The sequence below is a fragment of the Rhineura floridana genome, chromosome 5, assembly GCF_030035675.1.
Source record: "Rhineura floridana isolate rRhiFlo1 chromosome 5, rRhiFlo1.hap2, whole genome shotgun sequence".
Taxonomy (NCBI): domain Eukaryota; kingdom Metazoa; phylum Chordata; class Lepidosauria; order Squamata; family Rhineuridae; genus Rhineura; species Rhineura floridana.
Genome location: NC_084484.1, coordinates 5,548,340 through 5,562,386, shown reverse-complemented (window position 1 = coordinate 5,562,386; position 14,047 = coordinate 5,548,340). Strand labels below are relative to the sequence as shown.

Below are 14,047 nucleotides of genomic sequence, written 5' to 3'. Positions count from 1 at the left end.
TGTACTGTAATTTGTTAGTTCATAGATGGCCTTTGTGGCATTAAAAAAGCCCCGTGCATCGTGAGCATCTGCAAAGTGCTGGATTTCTTGAGCTTTCTTTATCCACCAGGCGTTCTTAAGTTCTCTACTTCTTCTTTGGACCTCAGCCTTTGAACTGGCATAGATTTTTTCTTAGCAGTACAGTTAATGTCTTTCTGCCATATCTGGAAGGCTTTCCTTTTCTTGTTGATTATATGTTCAATCTCACTATCATTCTCATCAAACCAATCCTGATGTTCCTTAGTTTGGTATCCAATAGTTTATTCACATGCTGCAATAATGGATGTCTTCAGTTTAATCCAGGGTCCCTTGACATTTTCAGGGAGTTGTTAGTAGATGTTTCTCGAGAGTTGCTTGAAAGCAGACTCGCTTAATAGGATCTTGAAGGGCATGGATGTTGATTTTATGCCTTGGTTTTCTTCCTTGGAGCCTTCGTTGAGGAACAATATTAATGGCCATAGTGGATCTAATTTATCGGTGATCTGTCCAGCAGTCATCAGCACCTGTCATGGCCCTAGTGAGGAGTACATCACGACGATCTCTGGCATGGACAATTACGTAATCCAGGAGATGCCAAATAATACATTTAACAGGGGAAGGTACACAGCAAGTATTTTCATTGGGAAGTCAGATCTCCAAGATGTCCTCCATGCTGTTTCCTAGGCTTGCTCTACAAGCATTCTTAGATATTATCCAATGCAGTTTATTTATTATTGCATTTATACCCTTCCTTTACTCCAAGGAACTCAAGGTGGTGTGCATGTTTCTCCCTCCCCTCTCCATTTTATCCTTACAAACAAACCAGTAAGATAGGTTAGGCTAAGAAGCAGAGACTAGCCAAAAGTCGCCTAGTGAGCTTCATGGCTGAGTGGGGATTTGAACCCTAGTCTCCCAGTCTGGCACTCTAATCATTGTCTACAATCCTTCCTAATCTGCTTATACCTGTAATCCAGGGGAATACTTCCTGCATCCGATGAAGTGGATTTAAGTCCAAAAAGGTTTATGCCATAATAAATTTGTTCATCTTTCAGGCACCATAAGCATGGATGTCTGCAGGCATCGCTTTCTGCTCCGCCCTTTCATCACATGCAGCACTTTCTGTTCCACTACAGTTTGCCTTTTAGCAAATAATACATTATTGGTCTTGCTCCGCAGTGGTGAAATTATGTAATTTATGCAAATAATGATATGTCACATTGTCATTATGCTATTCCACCCCATTCCTTTCAATGCAAAGAGAACAATGCAAATTGGGGAAAACATGATCAACTGTGTATCCTAAAGAAATGACAGCAGTGAATACCTATCATATTCGCAAGACTTAGTTCCATTCCAGGTATATGATGATTACCGGCAATTTCCACTCCCATTTCTATTTTCAGCTAAATTCTCCAACATCCCTTGCCATAAATTTTTGTTGCTTTTCCTGCAACAGAGCAACTCATTAAATCCAGTGTTCACCTAATCTAGGAAGTGCAACTTGATCAATCACATTTTGTTATTACAAATACACCAGCAAAATGAAGGTGTTCAAACCATCTCAAAAATCTGTAAAACAGCCCAACCTCAGACCTATGGTTTAATCAGCAGTGCTAATATTAAAGTTGTATAGGTATGTTTTGCATAGCAGCCAGGCTAAAGACAAGGGACCTGCTAGGTAATAAGCTATGGAAATAGCATGTTAAATGTTTTCTGCTGTTATTCACCTTTCTTCGTTGCTCTTCCTTCATCTCCTGCAGTTTTCTGTTTTCTTCTTGTCTTTGGATTTGCTTATATGACTGGCTTCTGGTCTATTGCAAAGTAAAGAAAACCTGGCTTAAGATCCTAAGACATGTCTCAGATTTCTCTCTCTCCATTTACGAGTATTTATTTGTCTAGCTAGCTAGTACTTATGGAACCCACCTCACCAAACTATTACTTCTGTGTATTCGAGAGCTACTTAAAATTAGCTCACTCACTCTACATTTCCTATATTGCTACTAGAGACAATCATTACTCACATTTGATAGTAGAGCAAACATATCATTGTTGTGATATACATATTTCTTTTCCACTTTTAGTCTTTTGTCAAAACGATTTCGCAAGCACTTGCAAAACCTGTCTGATCAGAGACCAGAATTTGAATGAATGTGGCATAAGCCACAGATGTGGAGTTGTCAAAAAACTGCTAAGTGCCCAATCTCAGTTACAACATGAAAGACTCCTGTCCTGGAGCTGTAGTTAACAATTTCTTCAGGGGTGCATGGTGGGAAAAAGAAAAAAAAGTATTTGGTACTTCTACAATAGCATGGCATGGGTTACATGCAGTACTACAGCAGTAACAGAGTACTGCTATTGCACACAGCAAATTGAAACAATGGAAGTTGTACATGAACTGTGTTTCACAGTGCAATGCCAAGGAATAGCTGGCAAGAAGCTGAATAAATTTGTCATTAAAGATAGTTTTGTTTTAATACTTCAATACTCCATAGCTGCTGAGAGCAGATCCTTGTTTCTCAGAAGATATTCAAGCAACATTCTAAAGGAGAAATGGGATGTCGCCTTTTGGAATATGAGTATTTCAGATTCTGGTGTTTAGATTTTGTCTTCCAAAATGCACAAGATTCAAGATTTTAACATTAATCTCTAGTTATTTTCTTTTGCCACTAATATGTCTGTAAGTACTAAAAATTCACAATGTCTAAGAATTTCCACTGTAAAATGGAAGGTAAATCCTAATATTGGAATTTGTTGTATAAAAGTGCATTAACCGAGAACTTGCAAGGTTTTGAGTTCAAAATGTTTGAAAATTCTTGGTTCAAAATCAGTATTAGCTTTAGGGCTATGCTTCCAGTGATCAACTTATTAGTTACATAAAAAAAATAGGATCGTATGTTGCTTCCCCACCCAAACCCCCATTCTCTCTCACTCTCTCAGACACACACAAAACTCAAACAAGCCATTTACCCAGGCTGTAGATTTGAGGTTATGATGGTCTGTTTGACAGGGTGTTCTCCTGCATGGGCTTATATCCAATCTCTTCAAGAATTCAGTGGTTTTTCTGTAGAATGGATGCCAATAAAGTTGTCAGAGCTTTTGGGGCACGGCTGGGAAATTATGCTATTTATCACAATTAAGAACTAACAAGGTACTGAAAATCAGAAAGAGGAACCTTGAAAGTAGCATGCCAAAGAAAATGGCTGATTGCAAAAGAAAACTGCTTTACTGAGATTTTAAAAAGGTATTTTTAACAAGGCAGTCTGCTACTTGCTCTTTCTATCCCTATCGAATAGAAACCACCTGGTCCCTCAAACCAAATCTCTTTCCTAGCTATGTTATCTCACAATGAGCTCATTTGCATATAACACTATCTCAAGCCATGGCTTAATGTGACCACATGGGTGCTGTACTCCTCTCTGTCTTCTTGCTGCTGCACTGTTGTGAGCTAAGCCATCAACTGAAGCTGGGTTCCTGGTTTGTCTCACTCCAGTTATGAGCTGTAACTAAGGTTTTTCTTGAATTTACAGCAAGACAAACCATAAGCCTGGGTTCGGATTACATACTAAACAAAACCATAGCGTAGCTCACAGTACCAGGTGCAGAAGAGGATCAAAGCAGCCATGGCCTCCTCTCTGGGAGACCACATGGTTGTATGTTTGCACTAAGCCACATTTTGGCTTTGTGTTATATGTGATCCAGCTCACTCAAATCGTCATCAGAACTGTGCAATTTTTGATGTTTCCTTTCTATACCTACCCTAGCCTGACCCCCTCTCCTGGTCTACTACAACTTCCTTCTTGACAACTTTTCCCTAGCAGTTTTGCTATTCTGGCTATTCTTGTTTTGTCATACTATTTTCTCCTCTTTAGTTCCTGCACTGATGCCTCAGCACACTGTTAGCTTTCCATCATTACCTTTCAAAGATATCCAATATATCTCTTCTCTTTCCTTATTATTCTATGACAAAGTGTCCCTGTTGCCTTCTTGTTACTCCCTAAGGTTGAGCCATTACACAGCTGAAAACGGGTTTGCTCTCCTCCAACCCCACTTTAATAAAGCCTTTGGTTAAACTCCAATTTTCTTACAGTTAAAAGTCATATTTCAATTTTAAAAATATCTCTCCTGAACCATCCTAAGACTCCCATACTTGCTATGCTTTTATGAACCACTCTTGATTTGTTCATTCTTTGTCCCCATGCTACATCTGCACATGCAAGGTGTAAGCCCTCCAGGTATGGGATGCAATCACTTCAATTCTCCGAACAGCCAACTGTCTTCTAAATTCCAAAGAAATGTTAAATTGCATCAGAAGGGCCCATAAACACGTAGCAAGTCCTGTCCTCAATCTTCCCCACTCACCCATTAAGCAGAAAAAAGTTTCCACTTAACTCTGAATAAGGCTGTTTATTTGGTCAAATAGCCTGAAAATTCTCACAGGTAGTCCCACGCCCCATCCTTCCATTTTTGTACTCTTTCTAAACAGTGTGCTTCAATTCTGAAGTGTTCCTTACCTCCTGTTAGAAAGAGCCAAGGACAGCTTGAATATGAACTATTCAAGCCACACTAAACACGTGAAGCTGCATGTCCTAGGACTTCTTCCATCTTTGATGCAGTGGAAGTCAACTCATACTCCTCATACAACACTACAAAAACACAGGACATTCAAACCATGCTGTCTAGTTTTCCCATTGCTTTAGACGTCAGTCCCCAGTCACAAGAGTTTCAGAAATTTATTGTTACATCACCCCTGAATTATATTCCCAGGGCAGTTCACAAAAAGATTGGCATAATTAAAATGAGTATACAAAATATAATAAACTGAATGCCACAAAAGAACTGGAATGAAAACTCATGTAGTATTTGGAAGACAGACTGTGGAAGATCATCCATAACACACTGCCCACAAAGGCATAATAGCGTGAAATATTAAAAAGCCAACTTGACTTTTGCTTATAACTGAAATCAAGTTCCTGAAAACTGATTTGGAAGGAACGCAACACAACTGCTTCTTTTTCTAAAGGTAAAGATTATGCTCAGGTGTCTCCAGTAATTTGGGGGAAAGAGAACAGATCTCAGCAAGTAGTAGTGCTCTGGCTTTTGGGCTTCCATAGGGTTCAATCTTGCCCCTCATACTTTTACATCTACATGAAACAGCTGGGTGAAGTTATTTAGTGAACTGGGCTGAGATTTCATCAGTACTGTATACCAATGACATTATGCCATCTTTCATTTTTTATCATATACTAGGGAGGCAGCAGAAACCTTGAATCATTGCTTGGAGAAAGTGAAGGATCAAGTGTGGGTGAACAAACTGAAAACTAATCTAGATAAGATAGAAATTTAGATTGAGAGATAGCTGTACAGCCACCCTTGAATGGGTTGTACACCCTTCTTATAGCAGGGGTGGTTAAGATTTTTGGGACTTAGTGCTGCATTCACCGCTAATCCTCTGGGGGCTGTGTATTGGCCACCCCACACTCTCACCTGCACATTCTCGGACAGATTGACCCCCTCTCATCACAGCTTATCCTTTGAGATCAGCTAAGCGGAAGTCATCACCCCCTCTCTGCTCAAATATATACCCAGCAGACTGCTGGGCCCTGCCCATCCCAGCACTGTGTAATTAATTTTGCTGCTGCCACCAAAATTAGTTGGGTTGGGTGAAGGGGAAGAAAAATTTGCTTGGGGGCAGATTAGGCTTCCAAATCGGGGACTAACCATCCCCGATTTATAGCCTTGATCTGGTATTGCTTCTGATGCAGTGACTACGAGTCCTGTATCAGCTTGGGCTGCACAAGATAAATCTGCCCAGTCATTCCAAACTGTGCTTGTTACATGTGCAATTGTAACATGCTGTACAGTCCTATATAGCTTGGGACCAGGACACCTAGAAGATCATCTCACCTCCTACTTATCCAGCTGATCAGACCTCCTTTGGGTCTGATATATAATGGGAAGGAGTTCCAAAGGGTAGGTGTCGCCACACTGAAGGTCTGATTCTAATATAGCATAGCACCCTTGTCTATTGTCTTCTTGGTGCCTGCAACAGATGTTCCTTTTTCAACAGGCCTTCTTAATGGTTATTCTTTATCCCAGGTGATATGTGTATTAGATATTAATTGGTGTTATGTATGTGCTGTTGTTGTTTTAAACTGCTTTTATATAATTATGCTTTTAAAAAAATGTTTTTATACATGCAATTTAATCAATGCTGGCTGTACTGTTCTGGGATCCCCCATCTACTGAGATGCTACAGGCAAGAATGAGAGGCAGGGAAGGCCTTGCCTAGAAAAGCCTCATTAATTTTGTTCTGCTATCTTAAGACCTAGTATGTAGGGACAAAGAGAACTATTACAATAGTTATTGTATAGAAATAGAAGAGGACAACAAAAAGGGAAGAACAAGAGCCCTATTCCAAAAGATTAGAGAAATGAAAGGGAAATTTAAACCAAGAGTAGGGATGTTGAATAATCAACAGGGGAACACACTCACTGACTGAGATGAAATAAAAGACAGAAACAATACACTGAAGAACTCTATAAAAGTGATACAAAGATGACAAATTTGTTCACGGAGGAACAGTATCATAAAGAACTAGAAATCTTGGAATGTGTGGTAAAAGCTGCTCTTAAAATACTTGGAAGAAACAAATCACCAGGAACAGATGGCACACCAACAGAATTGCTGCAAGCTACTGAGACTGAATCTGTCCAAATTTTGACAAAAATCTGTCAAGAAATATGGAAAACTAAACAATGGCCCACAGACTGGAAGTGCTCAATATATATCCCTATTCCAAAGAAAGGGGATCCCAGAGAATGCAGTAATTATCGAACAATTGCCTTAATATCCATGCAAGTAAAGTAATGCTCAAGATTCTACAACAAAGGCTCTTACCATATATGGAGTGAGAAATGCCAGATGTCCAAGCTAGATTTAGAAAAGGAAGAGGCACCAGAGATCATATCACAAACATACATTAGATAATGAAACGGAGCAAGGAATTTCAGAAGAAACTCACCCTGTGCTTTATAGATTACAGCAAAGCCTTTGATTGTGTAGATTATGAAAAACTATGGAATGCTTAAAAAAAAATGGGGATGCCACAGCATCTGATTGTCCTGATGTGCAACCTATACACTGGACAAGAGACTACTGTAAGGAGAGAATATGGATAAACTGATTGGTTCCCCATCAGAAAGGGTGTGAGACAGGGGTGTATTTTATCTCCCTATTTGTTTCATCTGCATGCAGAACATATCATACGGAAAGCGGGATTGGACCAAGATGGAGGTGTGAAAATTGGAGGGAGAAATATCAGTGCAGATGATACCATACTACTAGCAGAAACCAGTAATGATTTGAAACAAATGCTGATAAAAGTTAAAGAGGAAAGCACAAAAGCAGGACTACAGCTGAATATCAAAAAGACTAAAGTAATGACAACAGGAAATTTATGAAACTTTAAAGTTGACAATGAGGACACTGAACTTGTCAAAGATTATCAATACCTTGGCACAGTCATTACCCAAAATGGAGACAACAGTCAAGAAAACAGAAGATGGCTAGGACTGGGGAGGGCAGCTACGAGAGAACTAGAAAAGGTCCTCAAATGCAAAGATGTATCACAGAACACCAAAGTCAGGATCATTCAGACCATGGTATTCCCAATCTCTATGTATGGATGTGAAAGTTGGACAGTGAAAAAACCAGATAAGAGAAAAATCAACCCATCTGAAATGTGGTGTTGGAGGAGAGCTTTGTGCATACCATGGACTGTGGAAAAGACAAATAATTGGATGTTAGAACAAATTAAACCAGAACTGTCACTAGAAGCTAAAATGATGAAACTGAGGTTACCATACTTTGGACACATCACGAGAAGACCTGATTCACTGGGATAATCGGAAGTGAGTAGAAAAAGAGGAAGGCCAAACAAGAGATGGGTTGATTCCACAAAGGAAGCCACAGACCTGAACTTACAAAATCTGAACATGGTGGCTCACGACAGATGCTCTTGGAGGTCACTGATTCATACCGTCTCCATAAGTCATAATCGACTTGAAGGCACATAACAACAACAATCTTAATACCTGCTTTTTTAGGGCAGGGCAACTGTTCTATTTTATCTGAGGCTGTAGTGAAAGAGAGAAAGAAATACTTCATTATTCCTGAGTGCCCTGTTTTAGGATAGAAGGGTGGGAGAGAAATATTTTAAATACTACTACTACTACTTTTTGTTTCCATTGTTTTTCAGTTAGATTTTTATCCGTGTTTCCATTGTTAGCCGCTTTGCATTCACCTTTTGGAAATATAAACAGAATGAAAATAAATGCTCATTTGTACCCACTGTTGGAGAAGTCTGCATTTTAAGTGTCCAGAAATTTCTCCCTATTCCCTCAGATATCCCCATGTCAATAGGTATTCATAAGCAATTACCACATCTAACGTCAAAAGAAACCATTACTCAGATAAACTGGTTTTTCTTATAATGCTACAGGAAGACACAACTGTATCTTATATACAAGACAGATATCACATTTGCCACAATTGGCTCTGCACCAACAAATCCAACCAGAGAACTTTGATCACCAAGCCAAACTAGGTATGTTATGGAAGTTCTGCTGTCAGAATTGTCACTGTCTTTTTGTTTGGTATCTATTGAGGCGTACCCCCCCCCGCGCCCAATTTGGATTGGACTACAGCATGGGAAAGGTTTAATCCTCACCCCCAACTTTGGGAGGCAATTTAAGTCTGGGAAGTAGCATGGAGAAAAGCTAAAGTCAAATCTACTTTAGCCCTAACCTGTAGTTTAGGTGTGCAACATTGTTTTATAAAGGAAAGTAATTTTACTCAGTATCAAGAACAGCTATGTTGCAGTGCAGATTGGGACAGGGACCCGTCTTTGTTACAAAACACCATATACATTGATGGCACTACACAATTTTTTAGCAAGAAACACCACATTTGCATGACGTTGTGAACATGGGCTGTTGGAACAAAATAGGCAGTACACAGAAAAATTTGTTAGGTTAGCACGCAGGTTTTCTAGACAAGTTTAATCCCAAAGGTTTTACAAACATAAGTTACTGCATCAAAACAAGGTGGGCTTCACTGTAAAACCTGATAAAGAGAGTTCACATCTCACATCTAGTTCAGGTTCTCATGTACAGAAATACAAATGAAAGTCATTTTATGTAAGTACCATTAGCCTCCCACCCTTGTGGAGATTATGAATAAAGCAGCAGCAGTAGCAGCTCTGAGTATTAGAGATTGGACTACCACCTGGCAGTTTTAAAACCTATCTGTCTTTTTTTTTTTTAAGTTAACTATACTCAGTTTTTTGGTCACACAATGGAAGACAATATAATAGTTTCTTTGAAGTCTGGCCCCATGTTTCATCCTACTGACATCATCCTGGTTTAGTTGTTTCAGTACTCAGAGTCTCAGGCCTGGGGGCCAAATGCAGCCCTCCAGTCCCCTCTCTCTGGCCCTGGCAACTCTCCCCAGCCACACCCCGCCTTAAATGTTTTTGCCCGGCTGGAATGTATCCTTGAATTCTGGTAATGTCTCCTGCTTGCCTGGATGGAGGATAGAGAGGGGTGTGAGAGTGCGTGTAGAAACTAGGCTACTGTAGAAAGATAAAAATCACATGCGTTCCTCTGGCCCTGCCCACCACTGGCATGTGGCCCAGGAGATTCCACAGGAGGGGATGTAGCCCTCAAGCTGAAAATGGTTTCCTACCCCTGCTTCAGTTTGTCCTCCTGTCAGCCAGCATTCCCTCAATACTTTAAAATGAGTAAGTCTTTATATATATATTTTAAAAAGTCTTCATCAAAGTATAAACTAATGTCTTCACAAAATGAAGCAATAATATAGATCAGATGACAATGAGATATAGCAAGCACTTTATCCTGTATGTAGACCTCATGCCTAAGCTTTCACCAGACAGAACAACACCCTGCTTTCATTTCTTATGAGGGAAGCTTTCATTAACGGCTCTGGTTTTGATTGAATCTAAAAAACCAAAACAGTTCCTATGGCTCTTCCCAGCTCCTGCCATTGTCTCGTGAATTTAAATTTGAAGGTGGAGGTCAAGTCACTAAACAGGATCCCCTAGGGCCCAATGCCAGGTTGCCATCATGGCTGTCTAGCTGTTCCCTTCATCTACACTCTTATTTTACTTTTCCTTCTTCGTAAACACTGCAAGTATAAGATAATCTAACCTTATTTTCCTTGATAGCAATAGGCAAAACAAGATCAATAGAAACTTTCACAGCATCATCTTATTCAGTGCTCATTAACTTTTCTAATCAGCCATTTTTATTGCCAAAACCTTACAGTTATTTTATGTCTCTTTCTTGGCTGGCAGACATTGTTTTTCCACTTGCACCACCTTCTTTTTACACTAACCTATTAGTGTGTTCTTGGAGGCAATTTCAGGCATCAAGATTTAATTTATTATATTGAAACAGTTGACATAAATCCCATAGTCCACAGAAAATTACAGCTATGAAGAGTATATTGCAGAGATTTTGACTTGCAAGCCATTCTTGGCTCCCCATCTGTGTGGGCAATCTGCTTCTATATTTCTAGCCAGCTTGAATGGGCAGATTAATGGGTACAATTAGAAAGCACCCTCATAGGCATTCAAACTGCCTTCATTATGACACTCAAGAGAATGTCTATAGAAGACTAGTTTTCTGCTGTTAGCTATTGATACTGGACCAAGCCCAAATAATCAGGAGCAAGAACAAAACTGAGCACTGCAGTGAGGAGACCTATTCAGAAAAGTTTTTGTGGCAACTGCTCTTAAAAAAAAAGTGCTGACACACTGAGCAGACTTTGGTGGCGGAAAGGTGTTACTAGCCTTTTAGCAACAGTAATAGAGCAGTAATACTGGTGTTGACACTATTCCTCCTACGGTGTTCTTATTTTGATTCACAAATAATAAATTCTATGACATGGAATAGCCATGTGGATAGACAGTTTAAACAGTTTCCATTGGCAAGGTTCAGGCCCTCCATTTGAAGACATAGACCATTGTGACATTTTAGCAAAATTCTACAAAAGATGGATTGTCAGCAGCATATTAAACATATACAGCAGCTGAAAAGTTATTAGGACCTGCTGACTCCTAACATAGAGAAAAGGCAGCTTGACCACCACATCTAGTACCATCTACTTCTACAAAGAACTTACAGGATCAGGGGGGACAAGGTGATTAGATGTTTGTATTTGGGATATATTCACAACTATTGACTGTAGTGGGAAGCTTTGAGCAATGACTTTATTGTAAGACTAGTGTGTCACCAGGCTCAAGGAATGGCCACCCAAAGCAGCTAAAAAGGTTTGGAATTCAAGATCTAGGATGAGCAACTGAAGAGGCTCTGCACAGCTACAAGTTGCACTACCAACTAGAATGGTGCAGGGCTTAAACTGGATTGCCTTAGCCACTACATAAGAGATAAGAGGTCTAGGATTATAGAAAATTTAGCTACTTACAGGACTTGTTGCCAGTTTAGTCCCAGCCTTTTCAATAAATAAAAGCTTAAAGATAGAATTTTCAATATCTCCAGTAGATGTGAAGACCATTTATTTACCTTTCGTTCTTTATCCAATACCTACAAATTTGCAGGATTTTTAAATTTTATTTTCTTGCTGCAGCTGAGACAGAAATTGAAAGTAATTGAAAAATTGACCCATCTAATGCAATTGAGCCAGAGTCAGTGTGGTGTAGTGATTAAGGTGTTGACTACGACCTGGGAGCCAGGGTTTGAATCCCCACATAGCCATGAAGCTCACTGGGTGACCTTGGGCCAGTCACTGCCTCTCAGCCTCATGAAAATCCTCTTCATAGGGTTGCCATAAGTGGGAATCGACTTGAAGGCAGTACAATTACATTTTAATGCAATTGAGAAGGACGGCAAGCTATGTTTGGTAAAAAAAATTAAATTAGAATGTTTGGTGTCGGAACAATGTTCATCAACATTCCCATCAGTTTTATTACCCTAATGGGACAGTTGTATTATTAAAAATAAGTTTCACGTTTAGTTTACGATTAGATAGAATTTTATTTTTGTTTATGGAATCTGGAATTTATACACTGATAACAGGCTTGATAACTTTGAATTTTGAATGGTATTTTATACTCTGAGATGCCTCTTGGATGTTTATTCTGTATTGGCAGCCTCCTAACTATATTTTCATATGGATAGTCCATACTTCCCCTGGAATCTTTTCCTATATTTTACAAAATGTTTTGGCAACTTAATATTTTTTTAAAATGTGTAAGTCATTCCACAAGCAGCATACAGTTTGTCCTCAAAAACGTGAAAACTGTTTTAGTGCAACATTTAGCTTGAAGGATCAAAAGAAATCTTATTTACTTTTAAAAAATAGCCTTGGAAAGCGGGTGCCAACTTTTTAGACATGTGGGCATATAAAGAAACGCTGTATATGTTTATGTTGGAATAACAAATATGTTCTGTGAATGCCATGAGCCTTGTACAGTTACTATGTTGCAAGCCTGTTTAGCGATAACTGCTTAGTGATCGGTTCTGAGAGGAGTCACAGTCGCTCTGAGAATTTCTTAGATGGGGCCTAGATCAGGTAAATTCATTCAGTTTGGTCTGGGGGACAGCAGACGCTGAGTGGCTGGGAGTTCCAGTCAGTGGGGAGAGCGAACAGTTAATTGGGAAGAGTCGCTTGCTTGATGTTAGGAGATCGGGAGTTGGTTGATGAGCACGAGGAATAAGAACAGAATAGCTGAGGAGAAAACTGAGGCCAGGATATTTATACCCAATGTGTTATTAATACTTGTCTGGGAAAGATCGGGATAAGGAAGCCAGGGACTGGGTTCATCTGAGAGGCTGCCCTGTGAAAAGGTCTTATCAGAGGAATGCGAGACAGGCAGGTTTTTAAAGTTGGCTAAACTGTCCAAGCAGCCAGAAGAACAACCAAAGGAACTTTGGGATACAGAGGCAGATTGTCCCCAGTAGCTGAGTTGTGGGAGTATTTGGCTGGTGTCTCTTGAGTCTTCGGAAACTGTCAGCAAGCACCTTAAAGACCCCAATATAAGTACCTGTATTTCCTTGTGCAGATAGTATTTCTTTAATAAACCAACAATCTTAGTTTAAAGTTTATCCTGTCTCTAGTGTTGGTTTCCTTCTCACGGCTAAAGCTTACTATACATGCTACTAGGGAGGTGTTGAAAATATGAGTGAACTGGTGACAGCAGAAAATTAATGAAACACAAATATCTAAAACTGAAGCTGAGGGACCCATAATTCCTGACAAGACATATTTGGATTTTTCAGCAAGTACTGGTAGGCACTATATCCTTCAGCCACTTCTCTCCCTAGATCAGCGTCCCTTCTTCAAGGGACAGGAAGTGTGCACACCCACACTTCACTTTTCTAAGAGATCTGACAGATCCTGTAGAATGAAAAGGACATAGATCTAAAACAGGAAGTGGTACAGAGTGCCACTCTTCCAACTTCCTCCTTCAGCTGTTATGTAAACATTGACCATCAGGGGTGCGGGTGGGGTCAGAGGCTTCATAGGGACCAGGGGGAGACCTCTGGGGTGTCATTACACTTACAGGTGCCTCATTGGTGGTTCCTGCTTTATAAATCATGCCAAAGAGCTAGCATATATTGAAGTAAGCGAGTAAGTCACAAATATCATTGTACTAACTGAAACAATCATGCAAAATCATGGAAAAAAGGGGGACTGTTTAACTAGCACAGTAGCTTGAAGCCAGAAGGCTAATGCTGGAACTGAAGGATGTGATTTGCTTATTATCAGGAATTGGTGGCAAATTGTCTGCGCTCAGGAAGCAAAAAGCATCATCTTTCAGGCTGAAGGTGAGGCTCAGCTTACAAGTGGTGGTCTTCATCAAGCATCTGCTGTCTTTGCCATTCTTGTTGCCTTTGTTTTTCTTCAAGTTTATTGGCCTAGAATATTAAATATTAAAGCATCAGAACAATGGATTGTCTCACAGATACAAATTTGGTGATGTTTGACC

The 14,047-nt window shown here is 39.8% G+C and overlaps 1 protein-coding gene across 3 annotated transcripts in view; it reads right to left on the bottom strand.

Moving 5' to 3' along the window:
* EPSTI1 (epithelial stromal interaction 1) overlaps positions 1-14,047 on the bottom strand; it is a 47,469-nt gene that overhangs the window by 14,089 nt on the left and 19,333 nt on the right. For all 3 annotated transcript variants that reach the window (XR_009763087.1, XM_061629904.1, XM_061629903.1), the window contains 3 exons: positions 13,903-13,976; positions 2,986-3,079; positions 1,746-1,829 (listed from right to left, as the gene is read on the bottom strand). Coding sequence is in view for 2 of the 3 variants with exons in the window: in XM_061629904.1 (XP_061485888.1) it covers positions 1,746-1,829; positions 2,986-3,079; positions 13,903-13,976 (252 nt within the window). In the remaining variant the exon portion in view is untranslated. The remainder of the gene's footprint in view (positions 1-1,745; positions 1,830-2,985; positions 3,080-13,902; positions 13,977-14,047) is intronic.